Source organism: Ursus maritimus, unplaced genomic scaffold (assembly GCF_017311325.1).
Source record: "Ursus maritimus isolate PB19 unplaced genomic scaffold, ASM1731132v1 scaffold_26, whole genome shotgun sequence".
Lineage (NCBI taxonomy): Eukaryota > Metazoa > Chordata > Mammalia > Carnivora > Ursidae > Ursus > Ursus maritimus.
Window position 1 is genome coordinate 6,996,244 of NW_024425119.1, and position 24,767 is coordinate 7,021,010.

At 51.2% G+C, this 24,767-nt stretch overlaps 1 protein-coding gene across 2 annotated transcripts in view; it reads right to left on the bottom strand.

The window, feature by feature from the left end:
- Positions 1-24,767, bottom strand: part of VWF (von Willebrand factor) — a 140,347-nt gene that overhangs the window by 65,819 nt on the left and 49,761 nt on the right. For both annotated transcript variants that reach the window (XM_040642061.1, XM_040642060.1), the window contains 7 exons: positions 24,411-24,606; positions 23,463-23,678; positions 19,454-19,694; positions 13,289-13,383; positions 9,618-9,778; positions 1,851-1,954; positions 470-608 (listed from right to left, as the gene is read on the bottom strand). In XM_040642061.1, coding sequence (XP_040497995.1) covers positions 470-608; positions 1,851-1,954; positions 9,618-9,778; positions 13,289-13,383; positions 19,454-19,694; positions 23,463-23,678; positions 24,411-24,606 — 1,152 coding nt within the window. The remainder of the gene's footprint in view (positions 1-469; positions 609-1,850; positions 1,955-9,617; positions 9,779-13,288; positions 13,384-19,453; positions 19,695-23,462; positions 23,679-24,410; positions 24,607-24,767) is intronic.

The following is a 24,767-nucleotide window of genomic DNA, read 5'->3' on the forward strand; positions in this document are numbered from 1 at the left end:
TCGTAGGGCAGGAAGCCAACTCCAGGGATTATTCCGACAGTCCCTTGTCCGGGGCCACTCACCAGGGCACTAGCAGGGAGGGTGAGGGGGCTCAGTCCAGCCTGGGCTCCCTTCTCACAGTGCATCCTGACTAAGACTACATCTGCCAAAAGGAACCGATGCGTTTTTCTAACTCCATGTGGGTGCAAACTTCGGCTGGTGGCAACATTGCCCCCACACCCATCCCAATCAACAAAGGAGTTTCGCCCTGTTCTTGTAAGTCTCCAGGTCAGCTGAAGGAAAATGGACCATTGCTCTGAGTTTCAGGGTCCTCTTTTAGGGGGTGGAAAATTGCTCCAGTAGAAATCAGCCCCAGAGCTGTTTCTACAGACGGAACAGCAGAATCTGACCCAGAAACCCCCAAAGGGCAGTCAGCACCTCCCGGCCCCTCCAAGAGACAGACAGCACCCCCACCCTCCCTCACACTCACCTGCACCAGAACGTACTGGCACTCCCCAGGGAACAGGTATTTGAGGCCGTCGAAGGTGAGGTAGTGAGCCATGCCGATGGCAGAGCACGTGGCATCACACACGTGGTCCGTGCAGTTCCACTTCCGGTCCCGACAGACACTAGAAACAGTAATGGCCAGGATGACCAGCGTGGTCCATGGACCATGGACCGTGTGATGTGAGGGGCTCTTCTAGGCATTGGGGAGCGAGAGACAATGAACGAACGCAGATCACTGTGGGGTGCCACCTAACCCTCCAGGAAGCCTCTAGAAGTGAAGGACCTGCTGTCTGTGGGGTGTGGATGCCAGAAGGCAGTTCACAGTCATAAACAGTCACGTTTTTAGAGCACAAGGCCAAGGAGGAGAGAGGGAAGCCTTGCTGCTCTCCTGTTACAAGGGGGAAAGCGAGGCAAAGAAGCAAACAGGTCACCCAGGGTGATCGGGCAGCCACAGGAAGAAGCCCAGATGCTCTGAGGACCACCTGCTATGGATTTGCTGAAGTTCAGCCTCCCTGGAACTTGCCTGAGAGTGGCCATAGGGGCTCTACAGAACAGAGCCACTGAGGTTGAGAGCCCTCTGAGGTGAACAGGGAGAACAAGACACAACAGCAGGAAAGTTCTGAGTTGGGAAAACAGTGATCGACCATCAGCTTCTGCCAGGAGAGGTTTTGTGTGTACATAGCTATGTTTAAATCTACAGTGATTTGCCCACTACCACAACACCCCATCCCCCCACAACCACCCTGTAACCAGAGCTGACATCAGGAAGCCCACTCTGTGCGTCAGAGGTGGTAAGCTCAGACCTCAGGCCTGAGAGAGAGCTAAGCCCCTTCCAGGTCTCAGCCCTTCCTGCCTCTGTCCACGTGGACCTTCCCCTGAAGCTATGCACAGTCCAGAAGTCACAGCATAGTGAGTGAGTGGAGCAAAGGGCCAGTGAAGGGTGGCCACAGAGAAAAAGAAAACCAGCCACCCTCAGAAGGTCCTTTTCGAACCGTGCCATTACAAGGATATTTACAGTATGCTTAGGGGACAGTATAAGTCCAGAGAGGGACCTGCCAAAGCCCATACCTTTCAGCAGCTTGGCCACACATGCAGTGACCGATATGGGCCGAGGCCTTTCTTGGAAACACTACTCTCTGGGAGAGTGTCTATGCAGAGTGAGCACAGGTGAGGACAAGGATTCTCCCCCACTTTACAAATAGAGAAACCAAGGCACAGAGAAAAGGAAAAGAATAACCGTGTTCCCACAGGGTGCTGGAGGCAAGTGTCAGAGGCCCCATGGCCGTGTGGGCCCCCGCGTCCTCACTCCCGCTCACCCCACCTCAACGGCTCGGTCCCCAGGAAAGCCTCTCCCAGGGGCTCACCAAGTGTTGCAGTCGATTGTCACGGTTTCTCCTGGGGCGTACTCTCTGCCTTGGTGGAAGCAGGGACACCTTTCCAGTGCCACACACCTGTTCTCATGCCGGACCTAAGGGAAAGGAATCTGAACGTCTTGGGGGCCATAGTGAGTGATCTAAAGCCCTGCTGGGAAGACAGCCTCAAACACAGGCCAGGCCAGGGAACCCACGCCCAGGCGGGGGCTCGACAAACACGCATACCCGTCCACACTGACCCCCATCGCTCAGCGGGAGACACTCTCTGCCCTCTGCCCTCATACCCTGCTGGGACTGTGGCGAAGAATCTCTGGTTACCTGTGGCCGAAGCCCCTAGAATATGCATATCTTAGACCCAGTAAGTCCACGCAGAGGATTTCTCCAAAGGAAATAGACTTATGGACAAAAGTTAACATAGAATCATTAACCATTGCAAAAAATGGAAACAACCAACCAAGTGTTCAACAATAGGAAAATGATGAACTGCGTTAAGGAATCTCCAGGTAAGGGGAGCTCTGGAGCTATTGGAAGGGCCTGTGGAAGACTTTTGAATGCTGTGAGAGATACTGACGCTATTCATTTTTGAAACAGGAAAAACTGTACCTGCATATGGTCTCGATTATAAAACTATATATATATATATATATATATATATATATCAAAACTATACACACACATATATATGTTTGTCGAAAAAAAGGTAGAAGGAAATACAGAAGTTCCAACCCAATGGAAGGCTGAGATAGTGGAATAGGGGAATTTCATTTTCTTCTTTGGTTTTTAAAATTTTTTTCCAAATGTTCATCAGTGAGCATGTATCATGTTTACAGTGGAAAAGACAGATGCTATATTTAATAAAATTTACATGCATTTAATATGCTGGAGGTGAAGGCTGCATACTGGCCGTGAGGCAGGGGTGGACCAAAGCCAGAGTCTGGGGGCCTGTTCCAGCCCCGCAAGCCCGCTCCTCACCCAGCCCCCCGAGATTCTGACACCCTCCATGGGGGTATGCTCTGCTTCCCTGCCCTGCGCCCACGAAGAAAGCACTGTGTGAGCATGTTATACTCCTCAGGTCTGTAGGAGGCCGGGTGGGAGAAGAACTAAGACCCACTGGCCCCAGAGGGCTCCGGAAGAGCTGTCCAAACCCACTCTGACCCCAGTGTGTAGACATGCTTCTGTCGCAACCCCAGGAGGCAGCCCTGGCCGTCCGCTCTGGTGTGGCCTAATCGCGGGTGATCTAAAAGAGCCCTGGGTCACCATCAGGTGAAGGGACCATGGCACTTTGGTGCCAGAGCTACCTAAGGGGTGAGAAGTTCCTGGTCTGTATGTCAGGACCCGTGTGCTCCAGTCACTTCCCAGACAAGCCTGAGTTCCCAGGTCCTGGAACGGAACAAAGCCCTGGGGACAGGGCCGTCTTGGCCTGAATGGAGGGCTTTCGTGTCAGGGACCGTAGGCTAAAGTAGTGCGTGTAGATGTGTGTGTGTGTGTGTGTGTGTGTGTGTGTGCGTGCGCGTGTGTTGGGAAGGGATGGAAAGAATAACCTCCACTACTTAACCACCACCTTCACCCAACCCTAAGTCCTCAACACCTAAGTGAAGGGGGAGGGTAGGAGCACAGAGAATGAGGAAGAAGAATGTCAGCCATGTCCCATTCTTGGAAGACAATGAGCTTAGGCGTCCAGTAGGGAAGATGGCAGCTTGGGAGGCACAGGGAGGGGGCAACAAATGTCTCTCTACCACAGCCTTCAGAAGCTGTCACAGTTAGGGTTCGTTCCCACATATCCGCCCTGACGCCCAAGCTTCACCAGCTCCGACTTAAGTCTGAAGCCTGCCACCTAGTGGCTACTCTAAGAAGGACCGGTGCATTTGCCGGGGAAGTGCAAAGAGCTCTTCAACACCCACACCTACCGCTGATGGAGACCAGACAGCAAGTCTCCTTATTGGAAACGTCATGTGAGACAAACGTGATGCACAGGGAGGGATGGCAGGAAACAGAGCCCTGCTCACCTCCCCTCCCCTCCCCTCACAGAACATGCACTACCCCTTCACCTTCGAGCAGAGTGAAGGCTCCCACACCTCCTGGTCTGCATGCGGGCTCTCTTCACCCCTCTCCAGGATATTCAGCCCATTGGCAAAAAGTCCTGCACACCCAAGGCTCAGGGAGCCCCTCGCCTGGCCCGGGAGTGAGTCCCAGCCCCCCTCCAACAGACATAAACTTAAATCCCAGCTTGGCCACGAGGTAATGTCACCCCTGCTGCAGCTCTCGTTTCCTCCTTCCGCCTTCTCACTGACAGAGCACAGGGCTCCTCTGAGCTGACTCACTGAGGATCACGGTATTCAGATAGGACCTCGGTACTGGAGGAAGACCGCTATAGACGATAGGGTGTGGCGTTAGATCCATAAGTGAGAGCTAGACAGGGGACAAAGCATAACCTTAAAAGGAAAGAAGAGGGTTTCCAGGCCTCACCTCAGTACCGCTCTAACGTGGGAGAGAAGATCAAATAACACCAGCCCAGCCAAAACACCCAGAGAAACACCCAATCCTAAAGCCTTAAAAAAAAAAAATCCCTGGATCTAGAACGATAAAGGCACAACACAGGGCATGAACAGATCTAGAGGAAGACAGGGCAGACACGTGGGGTAAGCCAGGATAGCAGTCCCCAACTGGGAAAAGTCACTGGAACATCGTGTTTAAAATGAAGAGAACCATCTCTGCCTAGTGTTTGTCCCTTTGGGACACCGATAGGATAACGAGAAAAAGTTAACAAATGCCCTTCCAAGACTTCAGAATGGGACAGGCAGAAATCGTCACTAGTCATTAACTTAGCGCATCTTGAGTAAGAATGGTTCATGACAAGAACATGGTACTAGGTCTTGGGCAGCTCCAAGAAAAATTATGAAGTAGAAGAAAATTGGTTTTGTCTCTCTTCTCTGAAAAAGCCCCCCCCCGCCCAACCCCCATGCATGAACACCATATTGAACCATTCTCCAAAATCTTTTTTGCCTTCCGACTATCCTTTGCCCATTCTCCCTACCCCATCAATACTTCCAGCTCAACGCAGCTGATTTCAACTAGATATTTGCTAAGGAGGAAAGAATCTGATTAAATAATTCATACTAAGGTGTGAATGACTTCCTGTGAGGATTTGTAAGGCTGTAAGCTTTTCTAAAACTCTTGTTAACCGAAATGAATTTAGGCTCATTATATGTCAGTAAGCCTGATTAGATGACCAATCATATAAGGAATAGGAGATATTTTTGAGACAGAATGGCTTTCGGGACCTTTTAAAAGTACATCTCACAGGATTTACAGTGCCCACATGTGATGCCCACCCTGGATGGGCCCCGGAGCCCCAAACTCTACATTTCAAAAAAGCGATGCCGGAGTTTTTTAGGCTTTTTATTGGGCCAGTGAGAAAACCAGGCATCGAAGGATCAAAGAGATGAACATATTTCCCAGCTGCCAAGGGCTTCCTCGTAGCAGCTGAACTAGGTACCAGCTAGGGAAGTGTCACTACTAGATTTCAGAGGGTAAGTGAGGGTCCCCCCGACAGGGGTGCCACACTTTCCAAGACCTCCTCACGGAACAGAGGGAAGCAAACAGGGCTGAAGGAGCCCAGTCTGGGACCCAGGAAACCAGGATTTCCACTATAGAACTATGTAGCCTTGAGTGGTTCTGGTCCCTCTCTTTCCTCAGACTCCCATGTGATAGAAGGGGCAGAAATCGCGAGTCCTTAGGGCTCCTTCTCGCTTCACCCCTGGACGCTGCTCCTGAAGAGAATTAACTGGGTGGCCTGAAGGAGTGAGCTGGGCAGTGGGTTGTGCTTTGCTGCCACCTCGTGGTGAATGTGGGTAATATTCTAACAAAGGCAAAACCGCTCAACTAAAGGAAAAGACGGAATTTTTTCTAAAGCAACCTTTTATTTTATTGATCTCGTGGGCCTCCGAATGTGGACACTGAGGTATTAAAATTTCTCCCAGTGTCTAACATCCTACAGTATCTCTCCGTTCATAATATGATTCATGGTTTTCCTCCACAAGCTTCTAACAGCAGTCATCAAAATACCACTTACTAAGCAACTTCTATGACCCCACCACTGTCACTGCCAGTTCTCCCAACCATCCTTCTAACCCAGTTTTACAGATGAGAAAAGCCAGACTCAGAGATTTTCAGTGACTTGCCAGCCCATTAAGTAAATGTCAGGAGCCAGGATTACACCTGGAAGGACGGGACTCCAATTCAGTGCCTTTTCCACGCAGCTTCTCCACCAACCATTTATCTGGGAGGGCCCTGGCCACATATTGAAAGCATTCCCCAGACTTTGTTCCATGCAAGGAGACCTTGGCACCAGTGGCAGGAGCAGATGAAGTGGCCAGAAAACCCCAACTTTAAGCAGGTTCCAAACCTGGGACAAACTGCAAAGAGGAGAGACCCCCAATGTGTTCCCAACATTTTCAGACAGTTGCTGCTGGCCTCACAGTGGACACCGAGCAATGTCTTGTAGGGGAGAGGCAGTCTTCCACCGAGAGCAGCACTGCTCAAAGCGTGGTCCCCTGGCCAGTGCCGGTCTGAGGTGATGTAAGTATGCAAATGGAAGGTGCCGGGAAACTCACACGGCACTTGACCTGAGTAGTACATCACATCTGTTGAATCTAATAAAAATGGGGCGTCATATTTTGTATATCCTTGCTTTTTGTTTCTTTCTTCTGATCATTCACTTCTATTGTATTTACAAAACTTTGGTCCACGACAGATTGAAAATTTAAGGAAACAGGCCCTTCACGGATCTCTCCTGTGGACAGGAGGAGGAGGTCAGCAGAGCCTCTGAGACTGAGCCTCAGTTATTTACAAAAAGAATTAAAGGGGCACCTGGGTGGCTCAGTCACTAAGCGTCTGCCTTCGGCTCAGGTCATGATCCCAGGGTCCTGGGATCGAGCCCCACATCGGGCTCCCTGCTCAGTGGGGAGCCTGCTTCTTCCTCTCTCACTCCCCCTGCTTGTGTTCCCTCTCTTGCTGTGTCTCTGTCTGTCAAATAATTAAAATCTTAAAAAAAAAAAAAAAAGAACTAAAGCTATCCCTATGATTCTGTAAGCACTTGCACATACAATCCCTTCGGGCCCACAGCCAATGCGTGATGAAGACAGAACAGGAATTACGTGCCCATGTCACAGATAAGGCAACTGAGGCTCAGAGAGAGAATGAACCCTCACCCAAGGGCGAGTGAAGCCTGAACAGAGAGCTCGGCCCTCTGCCCTGTTCTTCCTCCAGTGCTCTTTCTGCTCTCCTAGATCTGGCCCCCAGCAAAGAGCTCCTTACCCACCCCCACCCCCACTGGCCCCCTCTCAGGTCCACAGAATACAGCATCCCCAACCTCTTCCCGAAACCCTCCGTCCCATGCCACATCCTCACATCTCCCCCAGGGGACAGGCTGCACAGAGAAACCCCCCTGGGTAGGATGTCTACACCGTCACACGGGCCCAAACAGCTCCTTTCTCTTTGCACTGCGGCCAGGAACACGTGTCCGGTATAGCAGCCAGCACACTGCGCACCTCATAAATCACGGACTGTTCTGCTCTGCAGAATCTAGCCTCAACGATTTGCACCTCCGTCGGCATCCTAATGAAGCAGTTGTGCAAATAACCCAATCTCTTACACTCCGAGCTTTTGAGCTTAGAATCCCCTGCGGCTGAGGTTAGAGTCACCTCATTGTATGACAGATACCTAAAGACTGTCAGAGTGCACGCCAGATGCTTCGGGAATGCCGGGGAGCTCCTGACAGTGTGCCCACATCCTACGTGTGAGGTCTCGCTCTCCACTGGAGATTTGGGACCATGATGCCACTATTGTGGTTATTATCTAAGATATCTGTTCTGTTTGCTTCATTGAAAAAAAAAGTTTATTTAAAAGAGTGTCTGATGCTGACATAATCCCCTGAGTGATGCCCCTTTTCTTGCCAAAGGCTTCCCTGATGTCTGGAGAATTTCTCCTCCAGGTACAGTGAAGGGACAGTCAAGTAAGAGGCCCTCAGGGGCTCTTTGTAAAGAGCAATGCTGAAGCTTCCACTCCCCCGTCCTATTTCTTGCCCCTATCCAGCTCTGAGGCCCCCTCATTTAGCCTCCTGGAATAGCCCCCTCCCGCGAAGGCACCGAACAAGACCTTCCAGGTCAGGGGTTCTCCCAGGCCGATCTCTAGCTCCCCCACTAGAAAAGATAGTTCAGAATCGTCAGAGGCTAAGGCAGAGGAGAACACCCCAGGGAGAGTGAACAGCTAGTCTCTCTGTCTTGGAGGAGGGCTGGAGGGAAAGGAGATAAATCACGGGCCGTGCGCACACCCCAACGCGCAGCCCGCCTGGGCCTCTGGTGATGGGTCCCAGTTCACTCCACAGGATACTGGCAGCTCCCACGGCCCGGGACCCTGCCCCTCAAGCCAAGACCTGGGCATCGCTGACGCCCTGTACAGTCGTATGACAGCCATCCTGCCCTCTCCCATTTTGGCCTCTACGACGCCTGCCCCAGCCCCACACTGCTCACTTTGGGTACAGGGGAATTGGAGTCAGGGAAAGCAAGAAGACGTGATGCATTTGAAAGAGAAAAACCCAGAAGTTACATCCTTCAGGGTGACAAGAATAACCTGTGTATGCAGTCGTCCCCCGTCTTATCCACAGGGATACATTCCAACACCCCCAGGAGATGCTTAAAATCGCAGATAGGACCGGGTCCCATATATACTGTTTTCCCTATACACACATACCTATGATAAAGTTTAATTTATAAATCAGGCACAGTAAGAGACTAACAGCAATAACTAAAAATAAAACAATTATAGCACTCTACTGTAAGAAAAGTGATATGAATGTGGTCTAAGTAGCTTACTGTACCCACTCACCCTTCTCCTTCTGCTGATGATGTGAGATGATAAAATGCCTTCACGATGAGGTGAAGTGAGGGGAACGGTACAGACACTGAGACAAAGCTTTAGGCTACTGGACAACTGCTTCTGGACCAGAGTTGACTGTGGGTTACTTTCACCGCGGGTAGGGAGGTGACCGTAATATATGTGTACAAAACCGGCCCACAAGTAGACTTGGGAGGGAGGTAAGGAGTCTGGGCACGCTCAGACCCCTGCCGCCAGCAGCCATCCAGAACCAGGTGGTGGCAAAGCAGCATGCCTTGGACAATGCAAGGCATCCTGGGAACTGCTGGCCACAGGCTGTGTGTCTGTTAAGAGCTGGCCAAGACCTCGTGACTCACTTCCCAGATGAGGAAAGCCAGGCCCAATGAGGGGAAGGGAGTGGGGCTGGTCCTTGCTGGTGAAGTGGCAGCCACATCAACATCATCTCTTGCAATAGAAAGTTCTATGCGTATATTCAAATAATATGCAAATATATGTGTGCCCTCTCCTCTTTATAGGAGGAATGCAGCAGCGCTTGGGAAAATTCCAGGGGAAATGCCTGTTTTCACGTGTATTTTCTGGAAATACTCGTTTTGCTTCCTGCGGCACCTCTGTGCACGAAGTTCCTGTGTTTTTGTCCGATCTCCTCAGGATGGACTCCAGACACTTCCCCACCATCTGCCTTCCCGGCTTTGGTGGCTGAGTCAGCCACAGAAGACTGTCCCCACCCCTGTCCCCAATACCACCTCTGTCCCCGTTCTGGCTTAGCTCCTGTTTCTTCCTCTCTCTGCTCCAGAGCCCCCTGGCCCATGCTTAGCCTGCGGGCAAAGGCAAGGCTGCCCACCCTCTGTGGCTCTGGTGGCTTACCATGCCCAGGGGGCAGAGGCAACCGGAGACACAGCCCGTACTCATGCACTGCAGGTCGTAGTTCTGGCAGGTTTTGGCACACTCGAGCCCTTCAGCCCTCGGGTTATCAGCGGGGCACACCAACTTGACCATGGGGGGCCGGCAGGACAGGCTCCTTTTGCCTTGGAGGTAGAAGAAAGCAAGGAAGTCAATGCATCTCCCTTCCACCCTGTCCTTGGCCCCCCCACCCCAGTGCAGCCTTCCAGAGACCCAGCCGCCCACTCCCCGGGATCAGGTGCCCCTGTGGGCCTCACCCTGAGCCAGGCTCCCCCAGTGAGACTGGATGGTGGCTTCATCTACTCATCTGAGCCCCTGATCTTTGCCTACATCGAAGGCATCTCTCCTGCCGTCCGCATCCCCATGTCAGCCCACTCCTCATTCCCCTAGAACCTGCCGCAGCAGGTTGCATTAAATCAGGATGCACTGTGGTCCAGGCCGAGGCTTTAAAGGACCTGCGTCTGGGTGCTAAAAAGGAACCTTTGTGGGCCCCAACCGGACCGTTCATAAAATGGTCACAATTTAGCCACAAAACCTTTAAGGGGGCTTTGCTTCCATGTCATCTTCTGCCCAGAAACTGGCCAGCCCAGTCGTCCTATTTAAATCTGCTACACTCTGTCCTCCACACTCCTCCCTGCCCTCCCTGCTTTGTCACCCTCCATCCAATCACCTCTAAAGACACCCTTGGATATACTATCTAGTTTACTTATTTGTTGATTGCCCACCCCCCCCACCAGAATACCAGAATATATGTTCCATGAAAGCAGAGGTTTTTTTTTAAGACCTTAGAGAGAGGTAGCACAAGCAGGGGGAGTGGCAGGCAGAAGGGGAAGCAGGCTCCCCGCTCAGCAAAGGGACGTCTGCTGGATCCCAGGACTTGGAGATCATGACCTGAGATGCTTCGCCGAGTGAGCCACCCAGGCTCACCGAAAGCAGGGGTCTTGTCTCCTTTGTACATGGATGTGTCCTATCTCCTGACAGCGGGTGGGTATCAATGGCTGATTGAATAAATGATGACAGGAGGATTGATACAGCACATTCCTTTCAAAACCCCCGATGCACTTCAGGGCATTTATATCTTACTAGATCGAGCACTTACTATCTCCTGTGGACAAGTTTCAGCTTTATTTTTGCACAGAAAATCTGTTAGGAAACTGAAACTCTAAAAGACTAAGTGCCCTTCCAAATCGCACAAAATTTTAGGAGCTTTCTGACTGCAAAAAAGACAGCACTTTCCAGGAGCTATAGGCTAGAAAACAGCTACGTGGGTAGAGATGCAAACAACCACTGGAGAGAGGGACAGAAGGACTTAGTGACCTTCAGATCTGCTGTGCATACAATTTCTGTGCCCCCCAAAATTCACATGTTGATGCCAAAGGCAGTGGTGACAGGAAGTGAGCCCTTTGGGAAATGACGGGGCCATGAGGGTAGTACCCTCATGGATGGGATTCATACCCTGAAGAGAGCCCACTGAGCTCCCCAGCCCCTCTCGCCCTGTGAGGACACACGAGAAGTCTGCAGCCCTCACCTGGACCTCGCTGGCACCCTGAACTTGGACTTCCAGCCTCCATCACTGTGTGTATATTTACAGGACAAATACAGAAATCTGTATTTTTCACCCTTAAACCACCTAGTCTATGGTATTTTGTTATGGAAGCCTGAACAGAAAGACACAAGCTCGCAAGTTCTGATTTCAACTTCTGAGCCGCCCTCGTGCTTGGGATCTTGCCCCAGCTCAAGGCTCCCTGAGCAGTCATATGGGGTAGCCTGACTTCTCGCCCAGGGCGAAGTGGAGAACAAATGCAGAGCATACACCTGGGGCACTTGGAGAGATGGGGTCTTGAGGGAAGAGAAAGGCAAAGAGAGGTGGTCAAGCTGGAGGTCGAAAATAGCCCACGTATCTGGCTAAAGTCATCCCTCTCCCCCTACTGAGACAGTCCCTTCTAAGCAAGAATCCATCTGGAAGCCAATTAGTTCTCCCTGGTCCATAAATGTGAATATGGGCCCACCCGTGCCAGGCCAGTCCCGTCTCCCTTCTGTGCCTTGTCCTTAAACAGTGTAGCAACTATTAGGACCCTCAAACTGAGAACAAAGGGTCCAAAATCCCTGCTTTCAAATCCATCTGAAAAGCTTTCTAAACAGGTGTCCTTGTCATTAAAGACCTAAACGTGAGCCCTGAAACCATAAAAATTCTAGAAAAGAGCACAAGCAGTAATCTCTCTAACATGAGCTGTAGCAACTTTTTTCTAGATAGGTCTCCTGAGGCAAGAGAAACAAAGGTTAAAATGAACTATTGGGAATACATCAAAGTAAAAACTTCTCCACAGCACAGGGAACAATCAACAAAACTAAAAGGCAGCCTACAGAATGGGAGAAGATATTTGCAAACGCCATATCTGATGGATTAGTATCCAAAATATATAAAGAACTTATACAACTCAAAACCCAAAACACAAATAATCCAATTAAAATATGGCAGAAGACACGAACAGACATTTCTCCAAAGAAGACATCTAGATGGCCAACAGACACATGAACAGATGCTCATCATCACTCATCACCAGGGAAATGCAGTGAGATATCTACAATGAGCTATCACCTCCCACCGGTCAGAATGGCTAAAATCAGCAACACAAGAAGCAACAAGTGTTGGTGAGGATGTAGAGACAAAGGAACCTTCGTGCACTGTTGGTGGGAATGCAAACTGGTGCGGCCACTCTGGAAAACAGTATGGAGGTTCCTCCAAAAAATTTAAAATAGAACTACCAATAATTCCAGTAATTCTCCTACTTGGTATTTACCCAATGAATATAAAAACACTACTTCAAAAAGAAACATGCACCCCTATGTTTACTGTGGCATTATTTACAGTAACCCCACTATGGAAACAGCCCGTGTCCACCGATAGACGAATGGAGAAAGAAGAGGTGATACACACACACACACACAAAGGAAGGCTATTCAGTCATAAAAAGAATGAAATCTGGCCGTTTGCAACAACATGGATGGAGCTAGAGAGTATTATGCTAAGCAAAATCAGTCAGAGAAAGACAAAGACCATATGATTTTATTCATATGTGGAATTTAAGAAACAAAACAAAGTAGCAAAGGGAAAAAAGAGAGAGAGAGAGAGAGAAACTAAGAAACAGACTCTTAACTATAGAGTATAAACTGCTGGTTACCAGAGGGGAGGTGGGTCGGGGCAGGGGGGAGATAGGGGATGGGGATTAAACAGAGCATTTTTGATGGATAAAAATAAATTAAAATGACTACATAGATAGACAGATAGATAGATGACCTTGTCAGCATGTCCCTGGGTAAAAAGAAACCGAAGAAGGAGGGTGGTCTTCGCTACAGTCAAGGTGACCAACTTACAGCTGCTCACTAGGGTAAGGTCACCTTGGGCGAAACAGAGGTCTCACTGAGTCCGTCGTGCAGATAACTCAATCTTACCCCTGAAATTCCTCCTTGCCACAAAAATTTGGATACACACATGCAAAGGCATGTCGAGGCCTGAGAGTCAGTCACACAAACACAAACATTGTGTCGGTCCTGACACGCGCCCAAATGCACGTGCACATGGGACCAAGCAGCCCAGCCGGGAGGTGGAGAGCCCCTCCAGGGGCAGTACTCACTGCGGTGAGACCGGGGACTGCCGAGCATGGTGTCGGGCAGCAGGCTTCCTGGGGCGCCACTCGTGGTACAGTGCATGAAGCCGTCCTCACAGTAGCTGCAGAGAGAAAGGTCAGAGCCCAGCTTTGCAAGAGCGGAGACCCTGACCGGCCCCTATTCCTCGCCTCCCGCTCACCCTCTGCCCCCTCCAACTCGGGCCGTCTCATAACTCGTCGGAAACACAGCCTGCCGAGGCTCCCAATGGCCTCCGTGTTGCGAAACCTAATGGCATGTCTTCAGTTCTTTCCTTACCTGATCCCTTTCAACATTATTCATCACTGTGACTATTCCACTCTAGGAAAAGAAAAAACTCTCTCCTGGTTTCCTCCTGCCTTCCCGGTTGCTCCTGCAGGCTCACCCCCCTGCTGGCTTCACCCTCGGCTCTCTCTTCTCACCCTGTGCTGTCCACCCCGCCCTCAGCTTCTATGACAGAGATGCACGCTCACATCAGAGCTGGGATCTCCCCCTCGGACCCGGGATCCGTATATGCAAGTGCTTACACCATAGCCATCTTGGTGTCTCAAGGACTTCAAACCCAGTATGTCCTCCCACCAAAGCCAGTCCTCCTCCAGGGCCCCGATTCATTGTATGATACCATCCATCCAGCTTCACAAACCAGCAAACTAGGGGTCAGCCCTCACACCGCCTTCTCCCCACCCCCTATGTCTGGCCGTCATCCAGCCCATGGACTTCGTCTCCAAAATACCTCTGGCACTCATACCCCCTCCTCGGTCTCCACTGCCATGAGCCACCGCCGCCTCTCACCTGGACAAGGCAGGAACTCTGACCTGATGGCTGTCCCTGCACCTACGCTTGCCTCTCTCCAAAACACACTTCTCTCGGCTGCCTGGTTATCGTTTCAAAACCTAAAGCTGATTATGTCACATCCCTGCTCGGACCCCTTCAACACCTTCTGCTCAGTGGACCTGAGGATAGAGACCAAATCCCTAAGATGGCCTCCCGGACCCCATGCGCTCGGACCCCTGCCTCCCCTCCCTCCAGCCCATGTCAAGCGTTCATAGACCACATGCTTCTCTTCCTCCCGCCCTTGTGCCGTTGCGTGCACTGGAGTTATTATTTGGTTAACATGACTGGTCTTGCTCATTATCTCCTCAGCAGCCAGCATACAGTTTTGCATAAGGTATTCAATATATTTTTTCATATTCTTTTCTTCCTCTCCTCCAATCCCAATGCCCCTAACAGCACAACTATGTTATGGTATCTGATCTCCTGAATGGCCCCCAGTGATCCCTGTATCCTGGTGTTCACACTCTTCTGTCATCTCCGTTGCACCAAGGTTGGTCCGTGTGACCAATGGGAGACTCTACATGTCGCCTACGATTGGTGATCAAAGACCGCGGCTTCTTTCTTGGTGCTCTCTCTTGGATTACTCACTCTGGGGAAACCGTTCACGAGCCGCCCAGTGGAGAGGTCCACGGGGCGAGGAACTGAAGCCTTCGGCCGAGAGCTGTGTGAATAAGCTGGGAATGGACCCTCGGGCGCCAGTCAAGGCTGCAGATGACTCCAGCCTTATGAGCCAACCCAAGCCCAACCACCCAGCCAAGCTGCTCCCGCAGTCCTGACCCTTAGAAACTGGTGAGATCATACATGTTCATTGTTTTAGCCTGCTACGTTTGGGGTTAATTCTTTTATGCAGCAATAGACAAAGACAACTAATACAATCTTATTCTGTTCCATGTATATCTGTCTGAATGTATTCTTATAAAATATGTGTTTATTTTGCACACATGTGGTTTAATTTATATAAGTGGTATTATCTTATATATCACACTGCTTGGCTGTTTTCTTTAGCACCACGTGTTTAAGATTCAACCCTGCCAGGGCACCTGGGTGGCTCCATCGGTTAAGCGTCTGACCCTGGATTTGGGCTCAGATCATGATTTCAGGGTCGTGAGACTGAGCCCCATGTCGGGCTCTGCGCTAAGTGTGGAGACTGCTTAAGATTCTCTCTCTTCCTCTGCCCCGCCCCCACTCTCTCTCTCTCTTAAAAAAAAAAAAAAAGAGAGAGAGAGATCCAACCCTGCTGATACATAGCTACTTGCCAGGTGCCTTCTAAGGCTGCACGAGCCTCTATAGTGTACGCCCACTGCATTTTTCATACGTACCCTCCCAGGAATGGACATGGATTGCCACCTGCTCTCGCCACAGCAAACAAAGCTAGGATTCACATCTTCATACGTGTGCTCTTAAGAGCCTGTGTGAGAGTTTCTTCAGTATATACGCCCAAGAACGGAACTGTGGGAATATCAAGTGTGGATATCTAATTTGCATATACTGTGCCAACTGCTCTCCTGGGGGCAACTGATTGCACTTGAAGGGAGCAACACATCTTCCAGATTAAAGAGGGCCAGGGGCCTGGAGAGGGGAGAGGTTGTCAGGGGTCCAAGTGCATGGGGCCTGGGAGGTCATCTTAGGGATTTGGTCTCTATCCTCAGGCTTCCTGATGGGAAGCTATTAAGAATTCCAAGCAGGGGTGTGACATCATCAGCTTGAGGTTTTGGAAAGATATTGGGTTATCTGAACAAGTGTATGTCCCACCAGTAGCAGCTCAGGGGCCCCATATTCCACAGCCCTGCCAACACTTGCCATTACCCAGATTTCCAATTTGTCCACTCTAATAGATATGAGTATCACTCATTGTTTTAATTTGTATTTCTCTGACTGTAATGATTTTGAACATTTTTAATGTGGCTGCTGTTCAATCAAAATTTAATTGAATGAGCAAGACAATCAGCCCTTCCCTCTCTGGGCACATATAGAAATTGTGCCCTCTGGTTTTTAACGAACACCTGATTCAAAGACATTCTCTCCTAAATGTCACAGTCTGTCTGTCATTTAGACGTGACCCAAAAGCTTAATTTTGGGGCACTTGGGTGGCTCAGTTGGTTAAGCATCTGCCTTCGGCTCAGGTCATGGCCCCAGGGTCCTGGGATCAAGCCCTCCCTCGGGCTCCCTGCTTGGTGAGGAGTCTGCTTCTCTCTCTGTCTGCCACTCCCCCTGCTTGTGTTCTCTCTCTCTCTCAAATAAATAAATAAATAAAATTTTAAAACCAAAAGCTTACTTTTATTTTTAGAAAGAAGAAAAGAAAAACCTTGCAGATAGGCTTGTAATCAACTCCTGGCCCAGACCTTGGCTTGCAAGAGAAGCAAGCGCTCTACTGGAAGCCTATTCAATGACCAACCAAATGGCCTGAAGACACTCGCTAGCCCCACGTGTCTGCACTTCCCACCACCTGCTGTGGGCATCCCCAGCATGTGCCCCATGGGACTCATTCTGCAGCCCCCACTTTCCAGGAAATCCAGTTTTCTAAGTGAAGTGGAGAGACAGGATGGCCACTAGCTTTCAGCCCTGGTGCCTAAAGGACAGACTGGGAAGATGAGGTTTCCACATCATGGAGAGGTCACTGATGTGCAAATCCCAAAGAGAGCTTGAAGCCAGGGCTATTCCCCCCAGCCCTGTTCACCCAGGGCCCTCTGCACCTCATCTCCCACCTTCTCTGCCCCTTCAATATGGTAAAATAACCACGGACACTTGCTGCCCTCCAAGTCACCCCAGCCTCCTACCCTCTGCTGCTTTCCTCACCTCACTGCGGCAACATGGGGGCCACCATGACCTTCTGATCGCCAAATTCAACAGCCTACTCTCCGTGTAATATGAAGAGTTCAAGAGTCCCTGGGTTCTATCACTCGCTAGATGATTTGGGAAAGCAATAATCTAAGTGTCTTACTAAAAAAGTGATGCTTGCCTCCTAACAGCATTGTTTTAAGGTCCCAGAGAGAAACACCCTAAAAATCACAGCCAGACAACTGTAATAAGACGACCACTGGGCTAAGGCCCAAAGCTCAACGCAACAGATGTTAACACTCCCCTGCTCCCTTCACTTCCACAATTAGTCTGTGCCCTAGTTATGCCTTTTTACTGGCCTTTCTCCTTTGACCGCTCTCATGGGATCCTCTTTCTCCTCCCCTTGCCCTCTGAACATCCCCCCGAGCTCTGCTCCTCGGCCCACGCCCTCCATGAGCCTCGCTATTCCCACAGCTATGCCCCCTACCTCCACACAAATCTTGTCCAGCCTCAAGTTCCACCCACACCCACCATTCCTGTGGCTGTTTCCATTCACTCACCAACATGCCCTCTTGGTAACTCAGTCATCTGGGCTAAGACCAAACGCGTTATCTTCCGTCTACCAACGAGGAGCCCTCTTGCTCTTCCTGTCCTCTCTTCTGGTCATCTTGGCATTCCAGTTCAGAGCCCCGGGGCCATCTTCAGCAAACCTCATCCCCCCACACATGCCCCCAGTCTGTTTACTTTCCAGGGTCTCTGGCATCTGTCCCCTCGCTCCATTTCCATGACTGGTGTTTGCCCAGCACCTTAGCACCTTTTGACCAGATTGTGTCAACTTCTTCCCACAGCTGATCTCCCTGCCTCCATGCTTCACACAGCTTCCAGAATGCTTTGATGTTATTGCTCTCTGTTCAACACCTCTGAGGTCCTCAACTGCCTACTGCTCAAGTCCTCACCCTACCTTTCAAAGACCCTCAATATTCCTCCAAGATGCTCTTCCCTCATGCAACACAAGCTCTGACAGAGGACTTACCTTGGTGATGGGTGAGGACCCTCTGTGTATTTTAGTCCCTGGGCATGGGTCCACCCCAAAGCCCTCATCCCACAGACCCACCCCACACCCACTGCTAGACTCCTCCTCAAACCCAAAGCTACCTCTCACACAGAGCCTTCTCCAATTCGAAGCAATCTGCCCTTTTCTGAATGAGTAGAGATGTTTTATGTCTACAAAATGGCGAGTCTACCAAACATAATATAGTTCTGTCATCTCAGGAAACATTAATTGTACCTATTTTCTGCCAGAAGAGTGTCAGGTGCTGGGGATCGGGGCCTAAGATATGGTCTCTCCTCTTGGGGAGGTCCCAGCCCAGAGGGGAGACAAAACACACATTGTGCTGCAATCCAAGTCCAATGACAGCCTCTGTTGTACTCTAAGTATAAACAACCTGCTCTGGGCCCAAGAGATTGGGAAGGACTGCAAATTCATCTAAGGGAGGAGGAAAAACTTCACACCGAACACAACGTCCAGACCTCGTTTGAATTTTGATTTGAACACACCAATTATATGTAAAAAGACATTTTGACACAGTTAGGGAAAAGTCAACATGGATGGACTACTAGGTGTCATCCGGAATTATTGCCAACGTTTAGCTTAATAATGCTATTACGGTTACGTTTGTTTTTTTTTAAGTGCTTATCTGTGAGAAATACAGACTGAAACGTTTTCAGATGAAATGACGTCGTAACTGAGATTTTCTTTATTCCAGCCAAAAAGGGGAGGTGGGGCTACATAAAATAAGATTGGCAAAGTGCTGATCATTGCTGAAGCTGGGGATGGATGCCTTAGGGCTCCTCACACCATTCTCTCTACTTTTATGACTGAAGTATTCCAGAATCAGGACATTTTAATTGGTCTCCCTGGTAGACTGTCGGCTTCCTTGGGGCCCACACGGTGTCTTGTTCACCTCTGGATCATCAGCCTCTAAGCCAACACCCAGGGCAGGGCATGTGCCAAGGGCATTTGCCCAACAAACACTGTGTCACCAATTTCTCCTGTGACCATGACCGAGGGCCTGGACAAAGGGCTGCAAGAAGCACGTGCGATGGGAGCTATTTCTCAGCGCAGTGCACGAAGCAGGTCAGGATGAAACGCACGAGTGAGGCAAAGCAGTCGCGGTCTATGTTCCTCCGGCTCAAAGGCCCCTGCCTGAGAACACAGCCAGGAGGCTGGAGGGGAGCAGACAGGGAGCCCTCCCATTTACTGTTCTCAAAAAGGGAAACTGAGACCGAGTGCAGGCAAATGGAAGGTCACAATGAAGCCGAAGGAGTCCTACTGGCTGCCTGTTCTAGGTCCCTGCGAGGTAAGGAAGTCATTCGAGCTGGGTGAAGTCCCAGCTTTGCTTCTGACTTGCTGTGTGACTCTGGGCAAGTTACTTCCCTTCCTGGGCCTCAGTTTCCCATCCATGAAATGAAGGACCTGGAGGACCATTTCCCTTCTGAGCTCTGCCACTCCCAGGGGCCACAGTCCTGCTGCTGGCACTTACCACATGGTGTGATGGTCTGAGAAGATGTCTTCGGGCTGAAAGATCTCGCCATCATAGTAGCAGGGGCACTGGGCCTTGGGCACGCACTCTCCCCTCTCGTCCAGGTACAGCCCTGGGGGGCAGAAGCAGCCTTCCGAGCAGACCTCTTCGCAGTCCTCATCCGGGTAAGAAAGGGAGCGGCAGGTCATGTTGCAGGGGGTCCCACACTGAAGATACACCTGGCCCTGCGGGCAGCTCAGCGCTGGGAGAGACGGGAGGGGGAGGAGGGCCTCAGTGGAAGCATGGAAACACACAGATGCCAAGGACTGAGGTTCTGGGACTTGGGGCACCACCATTTGCAGCTGGGACCCCTATTATAACTATATGGTCACCACCTTCCTTCCCACTCTGAGCAAAACTGCATTTTCAGCTCACAAATATCTGTGATAATAATGGACACACATGGTTTCCCCTCTGCTGAACCCGAGGGCTCCCGCCTTAGTGGTCTCTGAATCCTTGAAGCCTGCGACCTGTAGAAATCAGGGCGATGTTGATACTGTGAATATTAAAAAGAACTGAGAATGGCAGCAAGGGCATTTCTCCCAAGATGATGATAATTAATTTAGCACCTACTGTATACCCTGCTCTTCACACAGCTTTTATGCCTTTTACTCCTCTCCCAGAGCAAGATCTCATGGCTCCCTTCCTACAGAGAAAAAAACTCAACATAAGCTGAGTGACTTGTCAAGATCATGCCTTCCAGGCAGAAGCAGAGGCAGGATTTGAACCCAGTTCTCTGTGACCCAAAAGCTCATGCTCCTCCCCATTATGTTCTAGAAAGAAAACTGCCCCTCAGGAGCCCTGCTGTGGAGGACAGCCACAAAGAGCAGAGCGCTCTTGAACGTGCCCCAGCAAAGCGGGCCGCCCTGCCTCCCCACTGCCCTCACTCTCCCTGGCCTCCCACAGACAGATAGCACAGCGTCCAAGAGCCAAGAGGACGTGGGGCCAAGTGTGGCAACACGGGGAAACGGATGAGCCCTGTCTCCCGAATTCCTGGGTCTGAACCCCAGTCCTGCCATTAGTTACTACGTGACCTTGAGCACTTTCCTCGCTGGAAGAGACTCATACCCACCTGGCTTGTTGTGAAGGCTGAGGGAGCTAACAAGGTCTGAGGCACGCCCGGCACGTGGTACATGGTCACTGCTACCGTATCACTATGGTGACTGGGGAGACGCAGCCCCGGCTCCGCGGGTTCCAGAAGGGAGAGCCTCCAGAGAAAGGCCTAGGCCTAAGAAGACCTGGCACTCCTGGGTTCTGGCCAACACACGTACTCCCGGGAGCACCCCAATGATGAAATTCTTTACTGGGGAAGTGTGGGAAAATGCCCATTCCCACTGCTTATCAGCTGCTGTCCAAGAAATGAGAGCCTCACTCTGAGGACCCTCTTCCTGAGACCATTGGAATCCTTCCCCTCTCTGTTAGAATCCATTTCTACAGGAGGAACCGACTGGCAGCACGTGTCACAGACGCTGCGAAAGGAAGCCCAGGCCATGAACCCTGGACACGGGGGAATGGAACATCTAGGGAGCCCCTCAGCCTCCGCGTCCTGCAACTGCTTAGGGCTCGATGTTTGAGGGTAGCTGAGAAGGGAGGGGGCTCTGTCGCCATGTTAGACATGGATTTTTCCCTGAACCAGCAGAGAGGCTGGGTCAGTGGATGAATATTTAGAGCAGGGCGGGTTAAGACGGGGCATGTTGGGCCATAAAGATGCGGCTCACTTTCAATCCATCGAACCTATGATAATAAGGTCACATTTCACCCATCAAAGAGCAGCTGGAGCTGAGAGCTTGTTTTCTCTGACAGACTGTCTCTAGAGCTGGCTTAGGGCCATATGAAGTTTCTCCTTTGGCCTTCTTCCCCAGAAGAAGCAGTACACACCTCAGTTTAACAGAAGTTTACCATGTATCCACTGTATACCAGGCACTGTGCTAGGCTCATGAATGCAGAAATGGTAAGACTTGGTCCCTGTCTGCAAGGAGCCCATGCTCTCGTCAAGTTACAAGGGAAAAAAAAATGTGTGTGCTTCTCACACTCCACAAAGTAGCTATGTGATCAGTCTTTGCTCCCTGAGTGTCCCCAGTTGGTATGGGCTCTTCTTAAGGATGGAGTTAGTGGTTTAGGGAGCTCTGTTCATTTTTCAGGAGGAAAATGCCCATCCTCCTTAGGTTCAGGCCTCTGGGGCCATCCAGCCAGCCTTTTCTCTGGTTCACCTCCACGAAAGCCCATAGAGACAGAAAACTCCTTCCCACACCCCCAACCCCCACATCTTCTGCCTCCCTAACCAAATGTCAGCCTGTTCTCTCTGTTCTGTTCTCAATGGCGGTGAAGGACAGTGGCTGTTTCGAGATTACAGAGTATGTCGGTAAACCCTCAGCATCTGGGACAATGTCCTAAATTAAGAACTCGTTCAGATGCTGTAGCACACTGATAATACAGAATTTCTAATGTTGGTAGACAACCAAACCATAATATGGCAGAAAATTATATTCACAAACAGCATGCCATTTACTCCTCATTACTTTGCCCAATTTCTAAACAGCAAACCCCGATGAGGAAGCTATGGTGTAGAGGGCAAGATGAAGAGTTCAAGGCCACAGAGCAGGGAAGTCACAGGCCGGTTCCGGGAAGACCTCAGACTCTGCTCCTCCAGCCATGACTCTGTGGCTTCCTGGGCCCAGAGGGTCAGGGAGGCACAACTGCATGCTGCGTTGACATGGTCCCTTTCGTCCTTACTTCTGCGTCTGCTCCTCTTTTTTATGACCTTGCTTAGACTCCAAACATGAGTTGGCGCTCATTAGGCCGCAATACTTCTAGAAAATTCTAGACACTTCTAGAGCCCCCTACTGAAGCTTCTCTTTGAATACATGATATATTAGGACTTTCACCGTTTCTCATAGCTCCTATTTTCCTGCTTCTGCCAAGACCATGGACATATTTGTCTCCAGGCACATCTATTTCACCCTAAAAATCAGAATATTCATGACACCTCATTCTTTCAGAATATCCCCTTCATTTCCACGCATCACTACTACTGTCCCACCGTGGAACAACTCTTTTCTGGCAAGATGGTGCCTTTTTAAAGCCTGTTCAAGTACACTGCCTCCAGAAAGCCTTCCTTGGTTGCCCCTGCCTTAATCTAATTATCCTTTTATTCAGTGTGATAGTCACCTAGTAGGGAGGCAGTTCTCACCTATGCCTCAAAATAGAAGAAGGTTCAGGCGCTACACCACTGGCATTGCCTGACCACGCTAGGCCACCCAGCCCATGTTCCCAGAGCAGCACCACCACCAAGAACAAAGTGAGAGCAATGTAGCCACTCAAGAGACTCGAATGTGGAGCAGATACCCGCTCTGGCGGCAGAAATCTAACGGGGCAGAGTGAGACTCCATAGTCAGCTGGGGACAATGATGTCATTCAACTCTACACGACTTTATCTGAGATTTGGGCCAGGAGTCCACTGATGGTTTGCCTGGAGTTATAAGCGAAGGATTGGTAGGTGCATTCTCCTCCCCCGCCCCCCGCCCCGCCAGACATACACACACACTGCCTTCATGAGACCCTCCGGGGTGCAGAGACCCACTGGGATCTGGGACCCATTCACTCCTCAACCTGGCCATACACGTATTAAACACTAGGTGGCAGCAGCCACGGGAAATTTCTGCTTGGCACAGACTCCAAGGTTCGGGACCTCCAGGTAGGGGGATGCAACTCGCGCTGCGAGAACAGGCCAGAGTAATCACACGGTCCTGTGGGAGAGCCAGTCCCCACTGCTGTGTCTTGCTGGAGATGGACGGAGAAAGCGGCTGCAAATGAAGAGTTCTCCCAACCCAGGCTTGCCAAATGGGCTTGGGCCCTATTCTGAATGCAGTAATTCAGAGACAGCACTTAGAAAAGGACGAGCCGTGCGCACGGCACCCGAGGAGGGCTCGGCTGGGCTGTGCGAGGGCTGGCGGGCAGGGAGGGCACCCACCACAGAAGCTGGGCTCCCGCCACCCGATGTGCACGCCTCTCCGGGCACAGGCTGCGGCGTAGTTGGCCACGGCGCTGCAAAGGCAGTCTCTGCCGTCGGAGCAGGAGCAGACGTCGTAGCGGCAGTTCTGCACGTAGGGCAGAGGGCCCACGGCGCGGTGGCAGGCCTCGAACTTGGAGGACGTCAGCAGGGCGCATGCCTCGTCTGCAAACCTGGCTGTGGCGGAAGAAAGCGGCGCGAGGTGTCGGTGGGGGCGCTGCCCCTACCCTCGGTGCCCCACCCCTACCAAAGGTGCCCCGCCCCTACCTTAGGTGCCCCGCCCCCAGAGGGCCAGGAACCACCCCACCCCACCCACCCCCGCCCCGCCGCTCCGAAATCCCCCCCACTGGCTCCTTCCTGGGCCGGATTCCTTGTAAAACAACCTCCCTTGCCTCTGGAAATCACTGTGATTTTTCTTCTGCAGCCAATAAACTTTCTTAATTACGTTTGGCTTAAATACATAACAAACTGCATTTCCAGAGCACACGCCCACTGACAGGAGGGAGAAACAGTTCCATGATGGGTTGGGTAAGGGGGGAAATTCATGCAGGCCTGAAATATTGCCTCAGATAAATCTGCAAATGGCCACCCCAGCGCATTTATCTTCCGGTAATTTAATTCTGGGTCTGTGTGGCTGCTGCGCCAACAGACTGAGAAGGTCCAGGGACAGGAAACATGGACTATTCTCTTCTTTCCCAGGGTTCGGCCCACGGAGGGAGGGCGTTGGGCGCAGTCAAGGGACTTGGAAGAATAAACGATCCAGATGCAGATAATCAAATGCTGATGGAAAGTGCCCCTGTGCCCCTGTCCCCCCAAAGTGGGTGCACCGTGCCATGGAAGGCACTGGAAGCCGGGGGACCTCGGGGCTCTGCGAGGTCCCCCCTGCATCCCCTCCCCGGGCTTGCATACTCAGGCGTGGGTTGAGGCTGCACGGATCGCTGGGCTGCTTCTGCAGGTTTTCACAGTCCCCGTGCAGTTTCCAGGCGTTCCCGAAGTCCTCCACCAGGGGCTCCGCCAGGCCTGCGGGCGTGACGAAGTCGTCGCCCCTGTTGCCGTTGTAATTCCCGCACAGGCCGCACGTCTTCCCGGCGTAGACTGGGGACAGCTGCGGGGAGATCCAGACCACCTTGGAGCTGCGGCCGCCAAAGCAGCCACAGCCTCCTGTCGCTAATGAGATGGTTTTCATCAAAAAACGCTCTCCGGGTGAAAAATAAATACGAATTTAATAAACCGCAGCGAAAGCCCAAGGCTGGCGGGGGGGGGGGG